Here is a 23,353-nt window from a genome sequence, read left to right as displayed (position 1 = left end):
AATTTTAAGTTGAGCAACTCCTTAGGCAGATTTAATAGGAAAATGAAACTATTGAGGGTTAGAAATGTTCTACATAAGAACTTACTTTTTGAATATTCAAAAATACTCAGGCATGACATTTTACAAATGGCCAACATAAATTACACACTAATGATATTCATAGTAATGACAGTGCAAGGCATTCTCATTTCTCATAAAGTAAAGAAGATTAACAAACACCGTTTGTAACATGTATCAATTCAAAGGAGACTAAAAGCTCCCTTGTTTTAAAATATTTTGTAAATGATGGACAACTGTATTTTTTAAAGATACCAAAATGTGACCACTTCTATACAGTTAAACGTATCCTTTTTTTAGCATCTTGTTTTTTGTGTTTTTTCTTATTTGAAAATTAATACACGTAAATTGCATAGAATTTAGAAAAAAGAATGAGCAAAATAAATATGTGTATTCTTCTTTTTATTTTTATTTTTTGTTTTTCTTCCGGTACCAGGAATCAAACTCATGACCTTGCACTTGCCAGGCAGGTGCTTTGCCACTGAGCTAAATCCCAAGCCCCTAGTCTTCTTTTTAAAAATCTCATAGTGGATCTGATTTATTCCTTTCCTCCCCCTGTCCCAGCCACTGATGGACTGCTATCATCTTCCTTGTTAGAAATTGTAACAAAAGAAATTCTGAACCAAAACCATTCGAAAGAATAGACAAGAAAAGTGGTAGACATTGTTTCTTAATTACTCACCGAAGATAAAAATTTCACTTTCACATCATCACACAGAGCTGGACAATTGAATATATTAATTATTACTCTGTCTGTTTCAACGTCGTGAAATATCTGTGAAGAAACACATGGAATTGAGAACTATAAACCTAGCTGCTAATGAGCAAGTACGATAGACAATGCGGTTGATTTTCACTTATCCAGGTTTCCTAGATTTATCAAGGACTCTTGGTGTCATAGTTCACTAATTTCATGTATAAATAAATGTTCATCATCTTTTCTCTGAAACTGCAATACTAGTGTTTAAAATGTAAAACACCTACATGTTTGAGGGTTATGAGCCCTGTTGGAAGGTAAAGTATTAAATTTTCCACTGGAGTTTAACCAAGTAAGTTTAACCATCAGTAACCATCTGGTATTCTTTTGTTTGGGACTTTTTTGCGGGGAGGACTTTTAAGAATGTACTAAGAAGCTTAGGGTTAAAGCTAACAATCAACATTCAAAAAGTAATGAATTAAAAGCAAGTAATGAATAACTGACTATGCTTTACCAAAAACCGTGTGTTGTTGATGAGACTATTGGCCTGTCCATTGCAGACTCATGGATGGAGTGAACAAAAATACGTGAAGTTTTTGGGATGAACGACTTTGAAGCTAACCTAAGTATCAACTTACACCACAAGGAGAAAGGTCTATGCTAGATCCTGTGAAAACTACAAAAGGAAGTTCAGACTCAGTCAGCCCCTTTAGGGAGCTGTACACAGAAGGAGCAGCAGTAGGATGGTACAGAAGAAGCAGCAGTAGGATGGATGTAAGCCTCAAGCAATAGTGAAGACTGTGCTGATGTCCAGCGAGGAACTGGGGGATGGCACCAGGAAGTATGGAGTGAGAAAGTATGGCTGAGGAAGGCAAGCTAGAGTTGGACATGTGGGTGGAACAGTCCCGATGTGGGAGGAAGGGCCAGTGAAAACATGAAGCAGAAATTACAACTGTGTTCCAAGAGCCCGAGGCAATGATATATTCCACTTGAGTGGAATCTGCAGGTCAAGTTACAGGTAGAAATACGTTCAGGCAAGTTTGGCTATTATGTCTTGCAAGCTCAAAAGCCAAGGAAATAAAAGTGAACTTGCTAAAGAAAACAGTGGGAATTTTCCTTTGTGAAAAAATGGCCTAGTAGTTATGTATAATATTTATTTAGTGATCTATAGTTCACAAAGTAACTTTATATATATTATTTAATTTAATTATTTAACACTTGCAATGTGATCTTCATTTTACAGATGAGAATGCTGAGCCAGGCGTGGTGGCGCATGTCTGTGATCCCAGGACTTGGGAGGTTGTGGCAGGGGGTCACCAAGAGTTCCAGACCATCCTGGGCTACACAGTGAGTTCAAGGCCATCCTGAACTACACTGGGAGACCCTGTCTCAAAAGAACAAAATGAAACAAAAATGTTGAGTCAAAGGAGTTAACTGCCTTTGACTCTGGACATGCTGTGTGCATTTTGCTTGACCTATAGCTCTTCACAATGAAAGCAATATTTACTTCATGCTGTATAATTCATTGTAGAATTACACATACCCTATCATCTAAGGAAAAAGACAAAGTTGAGCAATCATAGAAAACTTGGTATGAAGAAATGAGGTCCTGCACTAGGTCCATAGAAGGAGTGGGAAGATGAAGGGAGAATGAACAGAAATTTCAAATGTGTCATCAACAGGAATTGGTGATTAGTTGGATTTAGGGGGTCAAGGCAAGGTGAGAATAAAAGACGTATACCAAAGTTTCATCTGCACTAGCAGAGGAAAAGCTCAGTTGCTAAACTTGGATTGGCTAAGGTGTTTGAATCGTTGGGGTGGACACTGCCCATTTTATCACCCTTGCATCTAACCTTAAAGTATCTTTAAAACAAATACTGAATTTTCATTTCATATGATTCTTTTACCCAACAGTTTGTGCAAGACTAGGAAAAGATATGCAGTGAATCAAAGAATAGATGATAGTTTAAAGAAGAGCAATGGGCTTGGTGTGATTGCTTACACCTGTAATCCCAGCACTTGGGGGGCTGAGGCAGGAGGATTGCTGTAAATTTGAGGGCAGCATGGGCTATATAGTGAATTCAAGGCCAGCCTGAACTACATACCCTCTCTCCAAAAAAAAGACAGGTGTGGATGGGTCAGTGGATGAGCATAGACAAGAATAAAGTGTTTTTGAAGATAAGAATAGAAAGCTAAGGATCAGGCCTGTGTGAATGCCCTCAGATAGGGGAGGCCAAAACAAATGGGTGTGGGGAGAATAATGTGGATAACTTAAAACACGAGATCTATGAAAGAAATTTTCTTACTGTTTTAGAAAGGGTCTATAGTATTGAGCATGTCTTCAACATTTTAGCCAAGCATGGCCTTGCAGTCCCATTGCTTTGGGTACAGAGGTTTCTCCCCAGCCCTTACGTGTACTCCTGCACTGCTTCTCAGGGTGGAGTTCCCAGGACGTTGAGCTGCAGTCAGTGAGGACACTGTTAAACCACAGATGGCTGGGCCCCACTGCAGACTCCCGAGGTAATACTTAGGGAGTGTAGTTTAGCAGTGTGCGTCCTTATGAGCTCCTTAGTAATTTTCAGATACACTAAAATTTTAGAATCAATGCTATATAATTAAAGGTAAAAAGACCAAGAAGGTAATACAGCAAAAACTGGCCATTTAAATGAATTTGAAACCTTGTTAGGTCCCCGGGAATACGTGTCCAGTGTCTGGGAAAATGAAATACACTTCAGCTCAGGACCTGAGCTGAAGTGTATTCTGAGAATTGGCCTTAAAAAACTATTTTGAGCGATGAGGTAAAGGGAATTCTAATTTGCACCCAAAGTCAGCATCACCAAGGTGGACTGGGAACCCGAAAGATCATGGCGTGTCTGTGGGGGTAAATGATGTCTGGGAAAGTGGCCTGCTGACCGGCACTGAGATTTCAAACTAACACCAAATTTTCAGGTCATGTGCTTTCTCTTACCCTACAGTTTGTAGAAGAACAGGAAAAGACAATCTCCTGCTGCACTATTATCTGCACCTTTAGATCGCTTCCATTGCCTTTACCAACACCTAAGTACAATTAAAAAGATATGCTGGTTAAAACAAAGGCCAAAATGTCTTGCAATTAGCATTGTGGATTTAAAAGAGAAACACTGTACGATAGATGATAGAAAAGGGAAAGAAGTTGCTCAAAGGAAGGTATGACTGGGATGAGGGAAAGAAGAAAAGAGAAAGAAGGAAGGCAAAATATAAATATATATATGAATAGCTGTGATAACTATACTGCTGATGTCTCATGGTATATTGAAAGGAATAGTTAATGCTTAAAATTTTTTATGTTCTGATCAATTTTGCATGTTTGTGTCTGGTAATATGGGCAGCTGATTTGAAGGTAACAATATGCAATGGAATTACCATGGTGAATTCCTACCATCTTGTCTAGTGAAACTCTGTATTATCTCTAATGTTTTATCTAATAATTATTTTCTTATTCTTTTTAATGGTTTGAACAATCTTCCATTCTTACATCTGATAATCTGAGCAATGTAGTTGAAGATAGTGATATGCAATGTAACAACCACTGTTAATTTGTATTATTTTGTCTTGAAACCCTGGATCACTTTAAATGTTCTTGCTTTGGTTTGTTTACGTTCGTGATACTGGTATGCTGCTATTGTTCTATTTTTTGTTTGTTTGTGTCTCATTTACTACCTTCTCTAAAATAAAAAAATAAAAAATTTAAAGAAAGAGAAACGTAATCCCAGTTAGCAGTGTGGGGACATTTAATCATTTGGTCTTCCAAGGATTCTGTCGTTGCGTTGGTTGTATAGTGGTGAGCATAGCTGCCTTCCAAGGATTCTGTCTTTGAAAGAGAAGGAAGGCTTCAAGGCCAATTCTGACTCCCAAAGCAGGATGTTTTAGACTGGACAGAAAGGAAACAAACAAAAGCAAACATGTAGTTCAGCTTCTATGAGAATCCCGCTGCTTGACCTTTCTAGAAAGAAAGAAAGAAAAGAAATTCAGAAAGAAACAAAAGAAATTCAGTGGGGTGACTTGCAGCCCTTCTTGTTCATATGTTTCTTCCTTCACACTTCTAATGATGATTTTTTACATAACTGATCATCTAAATTCCTCTTGCCCTACTTTCAATCTAGCTTCTAAAACAATCTCTGAAAATATAGGCTAGCTACACCCAAGCAAGCATTCTTGTGGTGTTTAGTGCCCACTTACAGACAACTGGTTTCATTCTTTTTTCTGTCCAAACAACCCCACTTCTGTCAGTATTTCCCCAGAAACCTGGTTTCTGAAGCCTCCAGTTAACTTTTCCCCCTTTCCTTTCAATCTTGCATATTTGACCTTAATAAATATTCTAATAAAGTCGTGCATTTTTCTTCCTTTTTCATCTCATATTGTTTTCATTTAATTTTTTTTTGTGTGTGTGTGGTCTTTTTGAGACAGGGTTTCACTTTACAGTTCAGGCTGGCCTTGAACTCACTTTGTAGCCCAGGCTGGCCTCATACTCGAAGAGCTCCTCCTGCCTCAGCCTCCCGAGTGCTGGGATTACAAGCGTGCACCAGCACACCAGGCTTCATTTAATTTTATTCATTGGCACTCTGTTATCAATGTGTCATTAGGATCATTGTTTCTTGCCTCAGTTCCCTCTGTCCCATTCCAGCTGCAGACCTCCCCTCCACTGATATCCACCAGAAGTCAGTACAGTGGAGGAATAAATGAAACCAAAGAACTAATTCCCACATGACAAGGAATCAAGGAAGTATTGATTTAAATTCTCACACACTTCAACATTTTAAACCAAGTAAGCATAGCATTACTGGTAGGTGGTGGAAAACTTTACAAGAGGGGGGCTACTGGGAGGCTTGAGGGGAGTGCGGGCCGCGCTCTTGAAGAGGACCCTGGGACCCCGCCCCTCTTCTTCCTTTTGCATCCTGGCCAGGAGGTGAAGAGTTTGGTCCACCTCGCACCCTCCCTCTTGCCACAGGCCCAAAGCCGTGGGGCCAACTGATCACAGGCTGAAGCCGCCAAGCTGTGGGCCCAAATAAGCTTTTTATCTATGTAGACTGATGCATCACAAGCATTTGCTGCAGTAACAAAAGGCTAGCACAGACCGAGTGCTTGTTGTCTGTGCAGAGATTTGTAGGACATTGTTAACCCCACTCAGGTTTAATGCAGCTGTCAAACTACCGAGTTGCTTGTATAACTGGATTTAAATTTCTTAGTGGAGAAAAGTGCTCCAACAGCAGAATGTTAACTCTCACTCTGCAGAATAAAGCGGTCTGGATCCTTTTTCTTGGCTCACCAAGTGTGGAAAGGAAGGGGACCAAGACAATGCTGTTTCTAGACTCCTATCATCTGTCACACGAGGCTGCTGCCTCTCCCGTGAGAGGTCTGCCTCCAGTGGGGTCCTGCGCCAGTTCAAACGCAACACTTCTGCCCCTTACAATTCACATGGGTCCTGTGATGCAGCCTTGGTGGACTTTGTTCGGGAATTTGCAGTCTACAAAGCCTTTTCATGCACAGTTGCTCAAGAAGTCTCCGGCTAGAACAGCCTGGATTTCAAGACTCAGCCCGCACAAAGCTTGTTCAGAAATCTAGGCCCAAATCCCCCCAGAAACAATGGCTTGAAATTTGTTTTCTGCAGCCAAAAACCTTTGCAATCTGTTTGTAGTACTCCATTAAAATTCCCGGGGGGAAACTAACCTATGTCAATAATTTGAAAAAAGTATTTTACATTTTAGTGAGCAATTGTCCATTTATATTTTATCTTATTTTGTCTTTTTGAGATAGGGACTTGCTATGCAGTTCCGGCTGGCCTTGAGCTCACTTTGTAGCACAGGCTGGTCTCAAACTCACAACGATCCTCCTGCCTTAGCCTCCTGAGTGCTGGGATTACAGGTATGTGCCACCACACCCGGCTCCATTTATATGTAAATTTTTAAAAATATCCAAATAATTGGACAAAACGTCAAAAAAAAAAATATGTCTAGATCTTATTTTGTATGACTCCTCAGATGGCCAGACATCCTAGGATATGTGGGTGGATACTAGCACCCTGGGACCATGGGCCTACAATGTCTAGTGCTCAGCACCTCCCCCTGGCATAGGACTCGGCCGGCATAAAAGGTCTGCTCAGAAGCATCACCCTCCCGCTGCCTGCATCCCCTCCAGCTGAGACGTCCCTGTTCTCCTCCTCGCCTGAGAGTGAGCTGTGCGGCAGAAGCACAGCGAGTGATGGAGGCTGGTTCCTCTCCCTGTTTTTTCTCACATCCCAGAAAAAGACAGTCTGACCAGCTGTCTGCCTTCCTGGGTGATGGCGACTTTAGTCACAGCTTCTTCTCTTTCCTTACATTCTGGAAGCAGTTACATTGTCCGCTCCTTGGAAATCGGTAAGGACTTTTATTACTGGTCATACTTGGTTGCAGCTCGAGAGCTGGAAGAGGCGCCCAGCTTTCGCCTAACCGCTTCCATGTTCACGGAGATCCAGGATGGGGCAGGACAGAAGTGAGGCCTCTTAGGAAGGATTCTCACGCCTTCCCCTACTCTGTTCCAGCAGTGTGATCGGATGTTTATCTGTGCACCTACTTCTCTCTAGTGATCACCCGGGCCTCCCTAAGCGAAGGGAAGACTAGCACAGAACAGTTATGTGGCAACAAGTAAAGGAATGGAACCTGAAAGGTCTCCCCTGGGCTGGTGCCCGGGGAGCCATGAGATCAGGAGAGAAGAGAGAAGGAAGGCGCCCCCTACCGAATGATGAGGAAGGGAAGCAGAGGGACAGCAAAGAGGTGGCGATACAACCGCGCCTCGCCCGGCGGGGGGCAGTTCCAGGGGAGGAGTTCACGTGTGCGGAAATGGAACGAGACAGCCGTGGAGTTCAGATCATCTGTGTATCTAACTCTGAGCAAAACTCTCCCGGTTCGCGGGAACCCTGGCGCTCCGGCGCAATCCTTCTGCTGTAAATGCCGCACTTACCATGGATTGAATAAATGATGAACTTTCTTATTGTGAGTATTTTCCTTGGAGGGAGAGTCCAATTGTATACAGTTGTCAGTTTTTCAAAATATCCAACATATCGATTCTGTAAAGCAACAGAAGCCTTGATTTGAGTGGGATGAAAAGTCTAACGTCAGCATTCTTCGGTTTTTCCTTCCCTCCCTCCCCCTCCTTCTCACCGCCCCTTCCTCTCCCCTCCCCCTTTCCTTCTTTCTTTTTGCAAATAACTCCTTAAAGCACATTTATATTAAGGACACATTTATAGGGCACCATCGCATAACTCAGCATTTTAGTGTAGGCTGCCCCACGCTGTGGGTGAGGGACAGGGAAAGAACCAGTTCCTGGGCAAGGGCTGCCTGTATCGAGAGAGCCCGCGATCAGACCCAAGAACAAACACAGCCACAGTATCCACGTGGGGTATAAACTTCCCTGTGACCGAGTCAGAGGAAGGCTTGTGATTTGCCAGGGAGCAGCATCCCGGTCGTGGGAGAAGGGTATGAGAAGACCACAGAGGAAGACTTCCACGTGTCGCTAGCAGATTACACGTCATTCTGCTCCGTTCCTGCTGGACACAGTTTTTTTTTTTTCCCCTCACTTTCTGATTCTGCTTTTGCAAGGAAGCCCTGGAATTCTCTGAGCCTCATTATCCCCTCTGGAAAGCTGCTCACGAGGACTTCCTTGGCCTTTTCTTCAAGGGCTTGTGGAGTTCTGATACTGAATCAACTGGACAGCGCTAACAGGATCAAGTGGCATAATTTCCACTAGAAATGTAGCCGGCAAGGGGAAATGGGACTTTAAAAGTTAGGGTTTCTTTTTTCTTTAGAGATAAGCGGCTTCCCTAAACTTTCTCCGGCTGAGCCCATAGCCAGAACCCTCTTCTGCTCAGCCCAAAAGAAGTCACAGAACACAAAGATGCCGGCCCCAGGAGCCTGGCTTCTGCTCCATAAGAAAGAGGAGGATGAGCTGAAGATGGTGAGGAAGCAAGCGTGCGGGTCTGCACGGTCTCTCTGTGCCCTCGCCCCGTTCCTTACTATAGAAGACTCTAAACGGCGAGATGGTGATTTGAGGCGAATAGACCCCTGCATCTCCCCGGAGCTAGCTTGAAATAAATCCTTTCTCCTTTTAAACCAAATATATGGCCTGCTGTGATTTTGTCAGCAGTGAGCAGACTACCCTGAGTTATGAGCCTAAGTGGCAGTAACAGAAAGAAGCACAATGAAAAGGCTCTCGCAAGTCTAACGCAGGGGTCGATGCGATGTGGTCAGTATGAAGAAACACACACACACACACACACACGCACACACACACACAAATATATATGTGTATATATATATGAAGAACCACACGGAATGTGGCAGTGTCTAAAAATTGTCAACCGCCAGAGGGCGCTCTGTCCGGGCCTAACCCCACCAACGTCAAACCCACTGCGGAGTCCTTGAGCTGTTTCTGCTGCCAGAGAATCAGAAGCCATACTGGGCGTGGCCTAGGTATGCTAGCTCTGAGCTAAAGTTCGGGAAACTGGATGATTGCGGAATAAACCGGGAAGGGAAGGTGCGTGGGGAGGGCTGCTGAAGTGGATACATTTAACATCCTCCCGGCTTCTGTCGCCAGACTCCACCTTGCACTAAAGGAGAAAACCCACTAGGGCACTCGAGGTGCTTTTCCTGCCACACTTCCTTCTTGGGAAGTTGATACCCACCCGCAGTAGGCACTCACTACAGACTAAGACGATACGGGGTGGGGGACATCAAGGCACTGGAATGTGGGTGGTACAAAGACTGGGGAGACGCGGGCTTCTCCTTGAAAGCAGAAATAAAATCCCCACTTGAAGCAACTAGAAGATAATGTACAGTGACTTAGTCTCCAAAGAAACACAAAAGGCTGTAAGAACTGACGAAGCAAGAGTCGATTTCAGGCTGGGAAGGGCGAGAGACTCAGCCGGCGTGAAGGTGTAAAGCGTCGACAGGACTGGAAGCAGCGAAATGTCTAACGTGCACTAGACCGTGGGTGTGCGAAGACCGTCGTGAGAGAACCTCTGACCTTTCTGTTAGAGGACCGGCTTTAAACATTAGTTTGTCGCCACAACGGCAAGGAGCCAGCATGGATTTTGAGCATGGGAATGGCATGATTAGAGCTGAACTTTGTAAGTTCACATACAACTTTAAGCTTATGGGGAGCACTCTGGAACCCCACTTTCGGCGCCCACCAGAAAGCCATTTTTCTTCTTCTTACTTCCAATAAATATTCTCCTAACTTCTTCCTTTTCATCCTGGGATTCATTCTTTGACTTAGTAAGATAACAGGCTCAATTTGTAAGGTGATAGCTGTTTGATAGTTTTCAGTTTTTACGCTAGACGCCATTCAGAGATACTTGTGGGACAAAATGATCTGATGACCGGCATTTCTTTATAGTAATCTAAGTTGAGGGCAGGAAAAGGTGGGGGGTGGGACTGAGGAGAGTGGGGAGGGGACAGGAGAAACATGGTTGGTTCTGGGTTGATACGATGACTCTAAAGAGATTTATTATATGATCCTCTTGACTTTTGTACATGCTTGAAAATTCCCATAATAAAATGGTTTGGGGCATATATTTCACATGGGTGTTACAAGTATTAAATGAGATATATGTAAAAATGCAACAGCATCTGCTGTATAATAGGACTTTTGAAAATATTTTCCCCTTTCATTCTTTTTCAAAATATAATCTCTCTCTCTCTCCTCTCTCTCTCAAGAGAAGTCATCTAGAAATGATCTTTGTGATATTCTCCTGGAGGGTTCAATTGCTTATTGACTTTGTAGGGGTCTATAAAAGACTCAGTTCCTCTTTACAGGAAAACCAAAGGCTGGTGACTTTAGATAATGTGCAGGGGTTTGGAAACTTAGGTATTGGATCTTATTACTTGGGAGGGAAACCATCTTTTTTCTTTTCTTTTTTTAGTTTTTTTTGAGACAGAGTCTCTCATTATGTCATTCAGGCTGTCCTTGAATTTGCTGGCCTCGAACTTGCAGTGATCCTCCTGCCTCAGCCTCCCAAAGTGCTAGGATTACAAGCATGCATCACCACGCCCAGCTGGAAAATCACCTCTTGAACAAGAACAAATAGCAAATGGGAAGCAGACTGCTCAGGGGAGAGCACAGTGCTATCCAAGCAAAGACAGGTCTTAAAACCTGACTCTGTAAGGGATCAACGCCGACTTCAGGGTGCCTAAGTGTGGCTGCCCATCGCCAAGGAAGAACCTAAAAAACCCCAATACCAGGTGCCAATCCTAACCCACTGCTCTAAAAATTTCCCCTTTAGAAAGAAAGCTTACCTGAGAAGGAGTTTCTATTCCTTGAAATTTAGTGCTGCTGGTTTTATCTGTTCGTCGTTCCCCAAAATAATGAATGCTGTCCTATAAAAAAGGGGGCAATTCAACAGCGGCTGCACAGCACTGTCCCTTCTCCTATGGTATACCTTGTTAAAATCTCTGCAGGCACCTTATTTCCTTAAGCCAGCAGCATTTGTGCAGAGGCTACCCAAAATTACAAAATTAATACAGACACAAAACTTCTCCAGTTCAAAATTCATAGAGACATGGAATTTGAGAGTTAGAAAGCCTTAGAAATTCGGTTTTTTTTTGGTCTTTTTGAGACAGTGTCGTGCTATACAGTCCAGGCTGGCCTTGAATTCACTTTGTAGCCCAGGCTACAAAACAATCACAATGATCGTCCTGCTTCAGCCTCCTCAGTACTGAGATTACAGGTGTGCACCACCATGCCCAGCACCTCAGAAACTCTGTGGTCCAAACTTTCTTCCTACATTCCATTTTATAGACTAGAAGACTGAGCTCAGAAGAAAACACATAGGCCATTATGGATATGGTGCAGCCACTTAGAAGTAGCGCAGGCCTGCAGCGTAAGTGCCTAGCTATCAGTCCAGAGCTCTGGATCAGTGGCTTTCAAACGTTCTATTTTTGAAACAACAGCCCATATTATTAAACCTATCTCTCTCTCACACATAGAGCACTTATCTTTAACACTTTCTATTCTGCTGTATTCTTTTATATTTAAAAATGCTAATCAAAATCCAGTAATTCAATTTTATAACTCACTGATGACAGTGTATACTTTGAAAACCACCATGCTAGAACACCATTTGTTTGTTTTCCCTCCCTCCCTCCCTGCCCCTCCCCATGTCCTCAGCACTGGTCCTGCTGACCCAGCCCAAGGACCACCCACATAGTGCTATGGCCCGGGGAGGGTATGGGGATAGAACATCCACTTGCAAAAGCTTTGCATCTCAAATTAGAAATCAGAGAAGCGGAAGGTGGGATTAGAGAGCTGGGCCTGGTGCAGAATTCACAGCTTCTCTTCTCTAAACTACAGGCCAAGAGATGAGAAGAGTTGCTGGGGGTATGTCCTGTAAATGGCAACTTCTCAGCCAGACTGTGACAGTAAGACAACTCAGAACCCTGCTTGAAGAGATACAAACAGCTCACTTTGTTTCCAAAGAAATATCTCCCAAATACCCACCAACACAGGAGTGAATAAAAAAGGTGTGGTCTTTTTATACAATGGAGTACTACTCAGCTATGAAGAAAGATAAACATGAGGCTTTTATAGGTAAATGGATGCAATTGGAGACCATACTCATGAGTGAAATACACCAGACCCACATGTGTAAACGTTGTATTGTCTCCCTAGTGAAAGAAACTGAATGAGTAAATAAGGTCCAAAATGTACAATACATATTGGGAAAGGGAAAAAAAAAAAAACTGCTCAAAAGGAAAGAACTGGGATGTGGAGAGAGGAGAAAAGAAGGAAGAGAAAAGTATTCATATATACATGATAGCTAAGATAATTGTACTATTAATTTCTATTAGTTCATTGAATGGAACAGTGTTTATATTGTATGATCAATTTTGCATACCTGTACTTGGTAATCTGAGCAGCTGAGATAACAATATATAATATAATAAGCATTGTTAATTTCCTACCTTATTTTAAAATTCTGTATCATTTTTATTATATTTTTTCTATTTAAAATTAAAAAGGAAATATCTAGAGGTGACGATGTACTAACTATGCAGAAATAACTATATACCTGAAAAACTATGTTCTGGGTTGGAATATAAGTCAACTTAACAATTCTAAGGATGGTCCAGGCCCTTTGGAGAGCTTATCTAATTAATCTGGGTATTCTTCTTCTTCTTTTTCGTGGAAAAAGGTAAAAAAAAAATCATAACAAAATAATAGGAGAATAACAATAGTTAGTACATTGAGTATTGTTATTTTTAAAGTAGTTAATCAGAGTACAAGATATGGACATAAAAAATTCTCCATACAATATTAGCATAAACCTTCTTTTTTCAATGAACTAAGAGACACTAGTAGTATATCCATCTTGTATTTTGCTTTTTTTCCTTTTCCCTTCTTTTCCCCTCCCCCCTCATCCTAGTTCCTTTTTACTTTAGAATAATTTTTTCTCATTTCACAATATCTATTGTTCATTTTGGACCTTATTTACTCATTTTGTTCCTCACACCAGAGAGACAATATGATGTTTACACATGAGAGATTTATTTCACTTATGAGTATGGTCTCTATGTGCATTCATTCACCTGCAAAAGTCTCAAGGTTATCCTTTTTTATGGCAGAGTAGTATTCCATTGTATAAAAAGCCATCTTTTTTTTATCCATTCCTCAGTTGATGGGCATTTGGATTGTTTCCACAGATATTACAAATTGTGCTGCTATAAACATGGGTGCACATATATTGCTGTGGTATGATGCTTTTAATTCTTTCTGAAGATACCCAGAAAAGGAATCGCTGGGTTGAGTGGAATCTCTAGCCCTAGTATTTGAGGAATCTTCATACCAACTTCCACAGTGATTGCACCAGTCTGTACTCTGACCAACAGTGGCAAAGAGTTCCTTTTCCCCTATAGCACATTCAGCATTTGTGATTGGTTGATTTCTTGATGACAGCCATTCTTTCTGGAGTGAGATGGAATCTCAGGGTTGTTTTAATTTGCATCTCTTGAATAACCAATGATGTTGAACATTATTTCGTATATTTATTTGCCATCTGTATTTCTTCATCTGAAAAGTGCATATTCATCTCAGATCCCCGTTTTTGGATTGGGTGTTTGAAATCGGGGGGACCTGATTTTTTTCAATTCTTTATATGTTCTAAATACAAGTGTTTTGTTTGAGGGACAATTGGTTAAATTTTTTTCCTACTCTATGAGTTTTCTTTTTATTCTGTTGATTTCTTTTGATATGCAAAAGATTTTTTTTAATAAGATGAGACCCAAGTTGTTGATTCTTTGAAGTATTTCCCATGTGGTCTGGGTTTTGTTTCTGAGGTTTCTGTCTACACCTATGTCTTCAAGATTTCTACCTACTTTCTCTTCCAGTAGATTTAGTATTTCTGTTTTAATATTTAGCTCTTTGATTCATTTTGACTTTATTTTAGTGGTGGTGATAGACATGGGTCTAGTTTTAGTCTTTAGCATGTGAAAGCCAGTTTTTCCATCACCATTTATTAAAGAGGCTATTTTTTTCCAGTGAACACGTTTGGCCCCTTTGTCAAAGATAAGGTGGCTGAAGTGGTTGTAGTTGTGTCTGCATCTTCTAATCTGTTCCACTGGTCCTCAGGTCTGTTTTTTGCCAGTACCATGCTGATTTTATCACAGTAGCTTTGCAGTATAACTTTGAGTCTGGGATTGTGATTCCCCCTGCCTTGCATTTGTTTCCCAGAATTGCTTTTGCTATTCTAGGTCTCTTCTGTTTCCAAATGAATTTTAGGAATGTTTTCTCTAGTTCTGTGAGGTATCCTAATGGTATTTTGATCGAGATTGTATTATATCTGTATAACAATTTGGGGAGTATGGCCATTTTCACAATGTTGGTTCTTCCTATCCATGAGCAAGGGATATTTTTCCATTTTCTGATATCCTCTTTGATCTTTTTCAGAGAACTATAATTTTAAGTGTATAGATCTTTCACTTCCTTTGTCAGATTGATTCTTACATATTCATTTTTTGGATGCTATTGTGAAGGGTGTGGCTTCCCTAATTTCTCTCTCAGTGAGTTTGTTATTTGTGTTCAGGAAAGCTATTGATTTTTGAATGTTAACTTTGTATCCAGCTGCACTACTGAATTTGATTACTAATTCTGCAAGCCTTTTAGTGGAGTTTTTGGAGTCTTCTATATAGACAATCATGTCATCTGTGAGTAATGATAATTTCACTTCTTCCTTTCCTATCCTTATGCCTTTTATTTCTTGTTCTTGTCTAATTACTCTAACTAATTTAATAGGAGTGGTGATAGTGGACAACCCTGTCTTGTTCCTGACTTTAGAATGAAAGCTTTCAGTTTTTGATCGCTTAGTATGATGTTGGTTGTTGGTTTGTCATAGATGGCTTTTATAAGATTGAGATAAAGACCACATATTCCAATTTTCTGTAGGGATTTTTATCATGAATGGGTGTTGGACTTTGTCAAATTCTCCTTCTGCATCTCTCAATATGATCATATGAATTTTGTCCTTTGCTGTATCGATACATTTATTACACTTATTAATCTGTATATGTTGAACTAACCCTGCATACCTGGAATGAATCCTACTTGGTTATGGTATAATCTTCTTGATGGTTTGCTGAATTCTGCTTGCCAGTATCTTATTGAGGATTTTTGCATCTATGTTCATTAGGGAGATTTGCTTGTAATTCTCTTTTTTGGTTGGATCCCTCTCTGGTTTTGGTATCAGGGTAATGCTTGCTTCCAGGAATGAGTTTGAAAGTATTGCTTCCGTTTATAATTCACTAAAGCGTTTGAAGAATGCCTTAGATCCTCTCTAAATTTCTTCTAGAAATTAGCTCTCTATCCATCAGGACCTATGCTTTTCTTTGTTGGTAGGTTTTTAATTACATTTTCAATTACATTGACTGATATTGGGTTATTTAGAATTTTTATATATCTTGATTTAGCTTTGGTAGTTCATATGTATCTAGGAATCTATCTATTTCATCTGTATTTCCCCATTTTATTAGAATAAAGTTTCTCAAAGTAGGAATTGATAATGTTCTGGATTTCTGCAGGATCTGTTGTGATTTTACCCTTTTCATTCCTAATTGTGTGAATTTGTCTTTTCTTTCACTTTTTTGATATGGTTGGCTAAGGGTTCATCAATTTTATTTACTCTTTCAAAGAACTAACTCTCTGATTCATTGATTCTTTGCATTATTTTCTTAGTCTTAATTGCATTAATTTCTGCTCTGATCTTTATAATTTCTTCCCTTTTATGAGATTTGGGTTTGTCTTGTTCTTCTCTTTCTAGAGGTTTGAGAGTCAACACTGCGTTATTTATTTGAACAACTTCTGTCTTCCTGATATGGGTATTCACCACTATATATTTCCCTCTTAGAACTGCTGTCATTGAATCCCATAAGTTCTGATATGTTGCACTGGAATTATCATTTAGTTGTAGATGCTCTTTAATTTCTTCTTTAATTTCATCTGTGACCCATTAGTTGTTCAGTAGGGTATTATTTAATTTCCATGTATTTCTGGAGTTTTTGTGGTTTCTTTTGCCATTGATTTCCAGTTTCATTGCACTACAGTCAGATAACATGCGTGAGATAATTTCAGTTCCTTTGTATTTACTTACATATGTTCTATGAGCTAGTACATGGTCTATTTTGGAGAACAACCCATGTGCAGCTGAGACGAATGTGTACTCTGATGTTGTGGAGTGCATCACTGTGTAGACATCTATTAAGTCCATGTGTTCACAGGTTTGGTTCTGTTCTGATATTTCTTTATTGATTTTTTTGTCTAGTTAATCTACCTATTTGTGATAATGGGGCGTTAACATCGTCCATTGCAATTGTGTTAGTGCTTATTTGATTTTTTAGTGTCCATTAATATTTGTTTTCTATAGTTGGGTGCTCCTGTATTTGGTGCACATATATTTATGATTGTAATCTCTTCTTAAAGTTTTCCCTTAACAAGAATGTAATGATCTTCTTTATCTCTTTTGATCTATCTTGGCTTGAAGTTCACATTGTCTGCAAATAGAAGAGCTACCCCTGCTTTTCTCTGGGTTCCTGTCATATGGAATATTATTTTCCATCCTTTGACTCTTAGTCTGTGAATTTCTTTTCGAGTTAAATGTTTTTCTTCTATGCAGCATATTGTTGGATGTTGTTTCTTCATCCATTCTGCTGGCCTATTTCTTTTGATTGGTGAGTTGAGACCGTTTACACTGATGGTTATAACTGACATGTATTGGTTTATCCTTGTTGTATTATTATCTGCTGTTGGCTCCTTGTCCTTCCCCTGTTTAATTGCTTGCCCTGCCTGGTAGTTTATCCCTTTTGGTGTTCTTAGATTTCTGAACATTGTAATCTCTCTCTATATTATCTTTCAGAACGCATTATAGAGCTAGTTTGGTGGTCATGAATTTCTTCAGTTATTCTGTGTCATGGAAGTATTTTATTTCTCTATTAATTCTGAACGAGATTCTTCTTTCAAAAAAAAAAGATAAGGTCACACTATATATTCTAGGCTGGCCTTGAACTGACTGTGTAGCCCAGCCTGGACTCGAATACATGACAATCCTCCTATCTTAGCCTCCCAAGTGCTGGGATTACAGTCACCAGCCACCACATGTGGTTATTTGATATTCTTCTTGTGAAGAAGAAGGAAATTATTTTACCAGTGGCAAAGTGAATGAAGCATCTTGACTATTGATGTTTTTTGTATTTGTATAACTCATTTTACCCTAATCCTGCCCCTTCTAGGTCCTGCCTTCATTTAAAACATTGGTAATGTATATATCATGGATTTTTGGCATTAAGTTTTATTTTTAAAAATATTGCATTAAAATGTTATTTATGTCACCGAGATTTTTGGCATTCCAGTTAAATAGGAAATATCAAACCAGACTTTCTAAAATCTACTTCTGTAATTTCACTTAGCATTATTATTCAAATAACAATCTTTATAAAAATTAATTTTATTGATACCCTTTTGACATGCAGAATGATCATATTCATCATAGGGAATGTGTACTTGTACATCATATATTGTAATGTTTTTCATTCCCTTCCCTCTCCTTCAATCCTTCTTCTCCTCTCCCTTTATAAAACTTTGTTTCTATTATTTTTCTTCTTTTTTTGTATGTCTTTGTTTTATTCCTAATCCATCCCTTCCCTTCCCTACCCCCACTCCCTTGTTCCCCTTTCCATTTGAACATTTTCTTCTTACTTCCCTATATCTACACTCTATTTTGGTCCTTATTTGCCCTCAAGAGTAATCTTAATGTTCTCCCAGTGATATTTCAGAAATAGCCAATTCAGTCAATAAGATAGAATACACAGTAGCATCTGGCATACCTTTGCAGTTAAAAACAATCCACAGGCAATGAGGCAGGTGCAAACCATAGTTCCAGTTCTTCCTAGAAAAGAAAGGATGTTAGTTCAAGGGACTATGGTTCAGTGGAGTGGTAGGTGTAAAGATATGCTCAGAAACACTCAGACTGCATTTCGTATTGATTTTCTTCACTCTGAATGTAGTTTTGATTCAGAATTAGCCGAAGATGTTTTCCTCTGGAGTTCAGTGTCCTAACTGCGGGCATGGTACATATTTTTCCTCAATCCCTAAAGTTGAGCAATGTAGTAAGGAAGATGCAATCAGCTCTCTTCTAGAACTCTAAAGCTAAAGCTGTACTTACTCATTAAGAACTAATTACACTCCCTGCTTTTGTAACTAACATAAATAAAATACCAGTGAAAGACAAAGAACCCAAAACATCATCTAGCATTTGAAATACTTATTATTCCTTCCATTTTAGCTAAGGCTTTTTAATTGTATGGGAACAGTTTTCAAGCATAACGAATACAAAGAGAACAGTATAAAAAGCCCTCATGTACCTGTGGCCAGGACTCTGTGATTAGCAGCATTTTATTATACTTCTTAAACTGCTCTTTTTCCTTCCCTGCCTTCTTCCCTCTGTTTTCCTTTCTGCTGCAGCACGTTAAAGCAAATCTCTGACTTCATGCATCATGTCACTTCATCTTGAAAGGCTTTTATTTTTATTCTAATTTATATTTTTATTCTGTCTATAAAAATTTCACTTTGAAAACAAAGTTGCTTTTTTTATACAACAATCTGTGGCTTTTGACCTAGGCAAGACACACTGATCTTAATCGTGTAATTCCAAACATTTTTTTTACCCAAGTCACTAAATTTTGTTTTTAAAAAAGTTAATGACACACTAAACTGACGTTGCAGCTAACAATTTGAATAACACTATTCTCAGCTAGGTACTTTTAAAGAGGCATTTATACCACTTCTTACCATGATTAAAAAAAAAAACAACTTCTTATTCCAAGAGGGTACTAACCATTTAGCATCCTGCCTCTCAGATACTTTGACTGTTAACATTTCATTTATGGATGATATCTCTGAGTCTCTGTAACTCTGATTTTTTTCCCAGTTGAAAGAAACTTGGAAATTTCCTTTGCCAGTTATACCATAATCAGAATCCAGCAAGCAGATAAAGCAAGGATTCATAAAAATGCTATATACCCAAATGTGCTTTAGATATTTTACTATACTTCAGACATAAATGTACTTTCATTCACTAAACTTCTGATATTGGACAAAAGCTTTAACTTTTAACATGTGAGTTCTTTCTTGGAAAAGTCTGTGGGTAAGTAGGTAAATAAATAAATTACTTTGAAGCAAATGATGTGGGGGAGGAGAAGGAAAGGGAAGGAATCCAAAAATAACTACAAATATATTAACACGTTTCAACAACCTCACAACTTCTCTCCATCTATGATACTTCTTCTCCTCTGCATCCTTTCTCCTGCATCCACAAATGTTCTGTCAGTTCCCCTAAACACTAACCCTCAACTCCAGCTATAACATAATGTTTTTTTATTACTTGTTATTTTCTTTAATTGTTTGATCAATCTTGCATTCTTACATCTGGTAATCTTCGTTGAAGATAACAATATGTAATATAACAACTATTGTTCATTCCTGTCATCTTGTTTTGAAATTGTGTATCATTTTAAAATTGTTTTTGTGTTGTTTTGTTTTCATTGTTGTTCTTTTGTTATTGTCTTTTTCTCTTTAAAGTAAAATAAAAAATACCCCCAAGAGTCTGACTTCCTATTTTTCACTGATGTTTCTCTTATCTCCCTCTCCATTTGCCCCATTTCTTTTCCCATTCCTCTTTCCTTCCCTTCTCCCTCCACAAGCCAGACCAAATGTCAATAGCAGTATAGTACAGTCTATAAGGGGCCCTGATAGAGGGGCAAAATTGTCAAAACAAATTTTGATTGATGTATGGTTGGACATGTGGATGGTGTTATAACCAGGAAAAATGATCTTCTTATAACAGAGTTAAGTCTTATACAATCAAATTAAATAGGCTGAAGTGGTGGATAATACCTCTTGACAGATAAAGCCAAGATCACATCACTGGAAAACAGAACCTAACTAATGAAATCTTCATACCAACAAGGTCTCTTTGTTTGACTTCAAACCTCAACACACACACACACACACACACACACACACACACACACACAGAACATAAAAAAACAAGGCAACAAATTGCCTATGTAGACTCCTAATTCTCCCAAAACAGATGCAAGAGGCATTGATGGAGAGGAACTGAAACACTAAACAGCTGAGCTGTACAAAATGATCAACAAGGAAGCAAAGAAGCTGAGCAAACTCAAAAATAATATTGCCAGTTAGATGGTGGAACTAACAAACAAATTGACCAATGTGGTTAAAGATGAGTCAAATACAAGATTGGAAGAGCTAGTCAAATTATTCAAAACATGAATAACAAATTTTCCAAAGACATAGAGTCCATTAATGAGTACTAAACAGAAATCTCGGAGATGAAGAATTTTCTTGAATACAGATACTTCTCACTTAAAGACCTACCTGTTTATTTATATGTTTATTTTGGTGGATTTTTTGAGACAAAGTCTCTCTCTATAGTCCATGCTGGGCTTGAACTCATTATGTAGCTCAGGCTGGCCTTGAACTTAGGGCAATCCTCCTACCTCAGTCTCCCAAATGCTGGGATTACAGGCATGAAGCATCATACTCTGAACAACCTTCCTGTTTAATGACTGTTGTAACTTACAACCAAGGCAGGCTGTTCAGATTTATCACCTTCTGCTTGGACTATATATATATATATATATATATATATATATAGAGAGAGAGAGAGAGAGAGAGAGAGAGAGAGAGAGAGAGAGAGAGAGAATAGTTCTGTAATCTTGTTTATAGTGCCTCCATAGTGCTTCTTCTTTCTCCCCTTTTTTACAGTATACCTTGTTCATACAATACTGTAATTTTTGCTGATTTTACTATACGGTAGTTTTACATTCTGTTATATATTGCAGTTACTGCATGGAAGAGTTAAACAAATAAAAGAAAAAATCATCAAGTTGGAGTTTCCTTTGACCATTTCTTTGTTCTGAATATCGTAATGTACATACTATATACAATTCCTCATTTAGTGAATTTATCTAATGATCTAGCTGCAAGAATGTAATTCAGTAATTTCAAAAAGAGTATCTATATATGAACAATAGAAGTGAGAAATGTGAGGGCAGAGTGTCAGACTTAAGAAGTTAGTGTAAACACAAGGCAATATTCTCAGAGATACCTTAAAAACAATAGAAGACCAAAGAAAATGGTCCAACTGCTACTAGATGATGCTAAGACTAACCATAGAGTAATTATAGCTAGAGAAAAATTAGAGGGTGCGTGCACAGTATAAAAAATCTATTTAGAGAAATCATAGCAAGAAAAATCCAAGCACATGGAAAGAACTCAATATGCAAGTAAGATACATTTATAAAACTCCACATAATTATGATGGAAGAAGAAGCTTCCCACAACACATCACAGTCAAAATCCTCAAAGTCCAAGACAAAAAGGGAATCTGAAAAGCTGTCAGAGAAAAGAAAAAAAATCATTTATAAAAGCAAATCCATTAGGATTACAGTAGACTTCAGCACAAATTTTAAAGGCAAGGACAGCTTGGAATGAAGTATTTCATGCCCTAAAAGAAAACAAATTTTAACCTGGACTAATATATCCTGTAAAATTATCTTTCAAAATTGATTAAGAAATAAGGACATTCTAAGACAACCCTTTAGAAATGCATAACCACCAAATCAGCACTGTAAAAACCTCTCTAGAATATCCTAAAGACAATGATGTTAACAATGCCAAAAAGTGTAGAGGAATGAAAATATAAGCAGGGGGAGCTTAAACACAAATGGAAAAAAAAAGAAAATCAACAACATAAAAATAACTTAATGACAGGAATAAGTTAAGACCTTTCAGTAATAACTCTCAACATAAAAGCCCTCAACTAGCCAGTTTAAAAAAATAGACTGGCAGACTGTATCAAAACCAAAACCTTACAGTTTATTGCACACAAGAGACATATCTAATTTAAAAAGAAATTCCTAGGCTAAAAATCAAAATATAGAAAACAATATTCCATGCATCAGAATCTTGAAAGCAAGCAGGGATAGCAATCTTATTCTTAGATGAAGGGATTTCAAGTTAAAACTAGTCAGAAGAGGGGAAAAAAGGGCACTACATATTAGTTAAGGGAATAATTCAACAGGAAGGGATATGAATTGTGAATACATACACACCAAACACCAGTGCACCTAACATTATAAAACAAACACTACTGTACATAGAAGACCAAGTAAAAAACACAATCATAACGGATGATCTAAATTTCCCACTTTCACAAATAAGTGAACTAGACAAAAAAATCAACAAAGAAACATCAGAGTTGAACCACACCCTCAAACAGACTTACCAGATACATACAAAGTGTTCTACTCAATTACAACAGAATATAATTCTTTTCAGCAATACACATAACTTTCTCAAAAGCAGACCACATAGTAGCCAATAAAGTGTGCTTAAATAACTACAAAAGAATTGAAATTATCCTGTGCATGCCTTAGCAGATCATAGTACACTGAAACTAGAACTCAATCATTAAAGAGACTACAGAAACTTTGCAAACACTTGGACATTAAATAACATACTTCTGCATGCTCAATAGGTCACAAAAGAAATCACAGAAAAAATTAAACAATTCCTACAATTAAATCATAATGCCTATACAATATACCAGAACCTATGGAACACAATGAAAGCAGTCCTAACAAGGAAGTTTATTGCTATGAATACTTATATTTGAGTAAGCTCAAAGAAATAACCTAATGATGCACTTCAAGGACCTAGAAAAAGTAGAACAACCTAAACGCAAAGCTAGTACAAGAAAGGAAACCATAAAGATCAGAATGGAAATTAATGAAATTGAGACTAAGGAAATAATACAAAGAATCAATGACTCAAGGAGCTGATTCTTCAAAAGAATAAACAAAATAGATAAAACCTAGAGAAGCATATCAAAAATAAAAAAGAAAAATAAATGTCACTGCAGTTAGAGTTAAAAAAGGCAAACTCACAAGGACACCACCCAAATCCAGAAGATCATCACTTACTTTTATGAAAACTCAAAGAAATCAAAGAATTTGGAAG

The 23,353-nt window shown here is 38.7% G+C and overlaps 1 protein-coding gene across 2 annotated transcripts in view; it reads right to left on the bottom strand.

Annotated features, from left to right (window-relative positions):
* LOC102011792 (phosphatidylinositol 3,4,5-trisphosphate 3-phosphatase TPTE2) overlaps positions 1-23,353 on the bottom strand; it is a 42,987-nt gene that overhangs the window by 4,518 nt on the left and 15,116 nt on the right. Inside the window, exons 4-8 of one of the 2 annotated variants that reach the window (XM_013515893.1) lie at positions 18,133-18,194; positions 11,062-11,142; positions 7,730-7,835; positions 3,723-3,811; positions 740-832 (exon numbers count right to left, since the gene is read on the bottom strand). In XM_013515893.1, coding sequence (XP_013371347.1) covers positions 740-832; positions 3,723-3,811; positions 7,730-7,835; positions 11,062-11,142; positions 18,133-18,194 — 431 coding nt within the window. Of the gene's footprint in view, positions 1-739; positions 833-3,722; positions 3,812-7,729; positions 7,836-11,061; positions 11,143-18,132; positions 18,195-23,353 lie in introns of those variants that run through there. The other variant, XM_013515894.1, reaches the window with a different exon arrangement.

The sequence above is a fragment of the Chinchilla lanigera genome, unplaced genomic scaffold (assembly GCF_000276665.1).
Source record: "Chinchilla lanigera isolate Chin_1 unplaced genomic scaffold, ChiLan1.0 scaffold00030, whole genome shotgun sequence".
Taxonomy (NCBI): Eukaryota; Metazoa; Chordata; class Mammalia; order Rodentia; family Chinchillidae; genus Chinchilla; species Chinchilla lanigera.
Note: the sequence above shows the minus strand (reverse complement) of the source record. Positions and strands in the feature narration are given on the sequence as shown.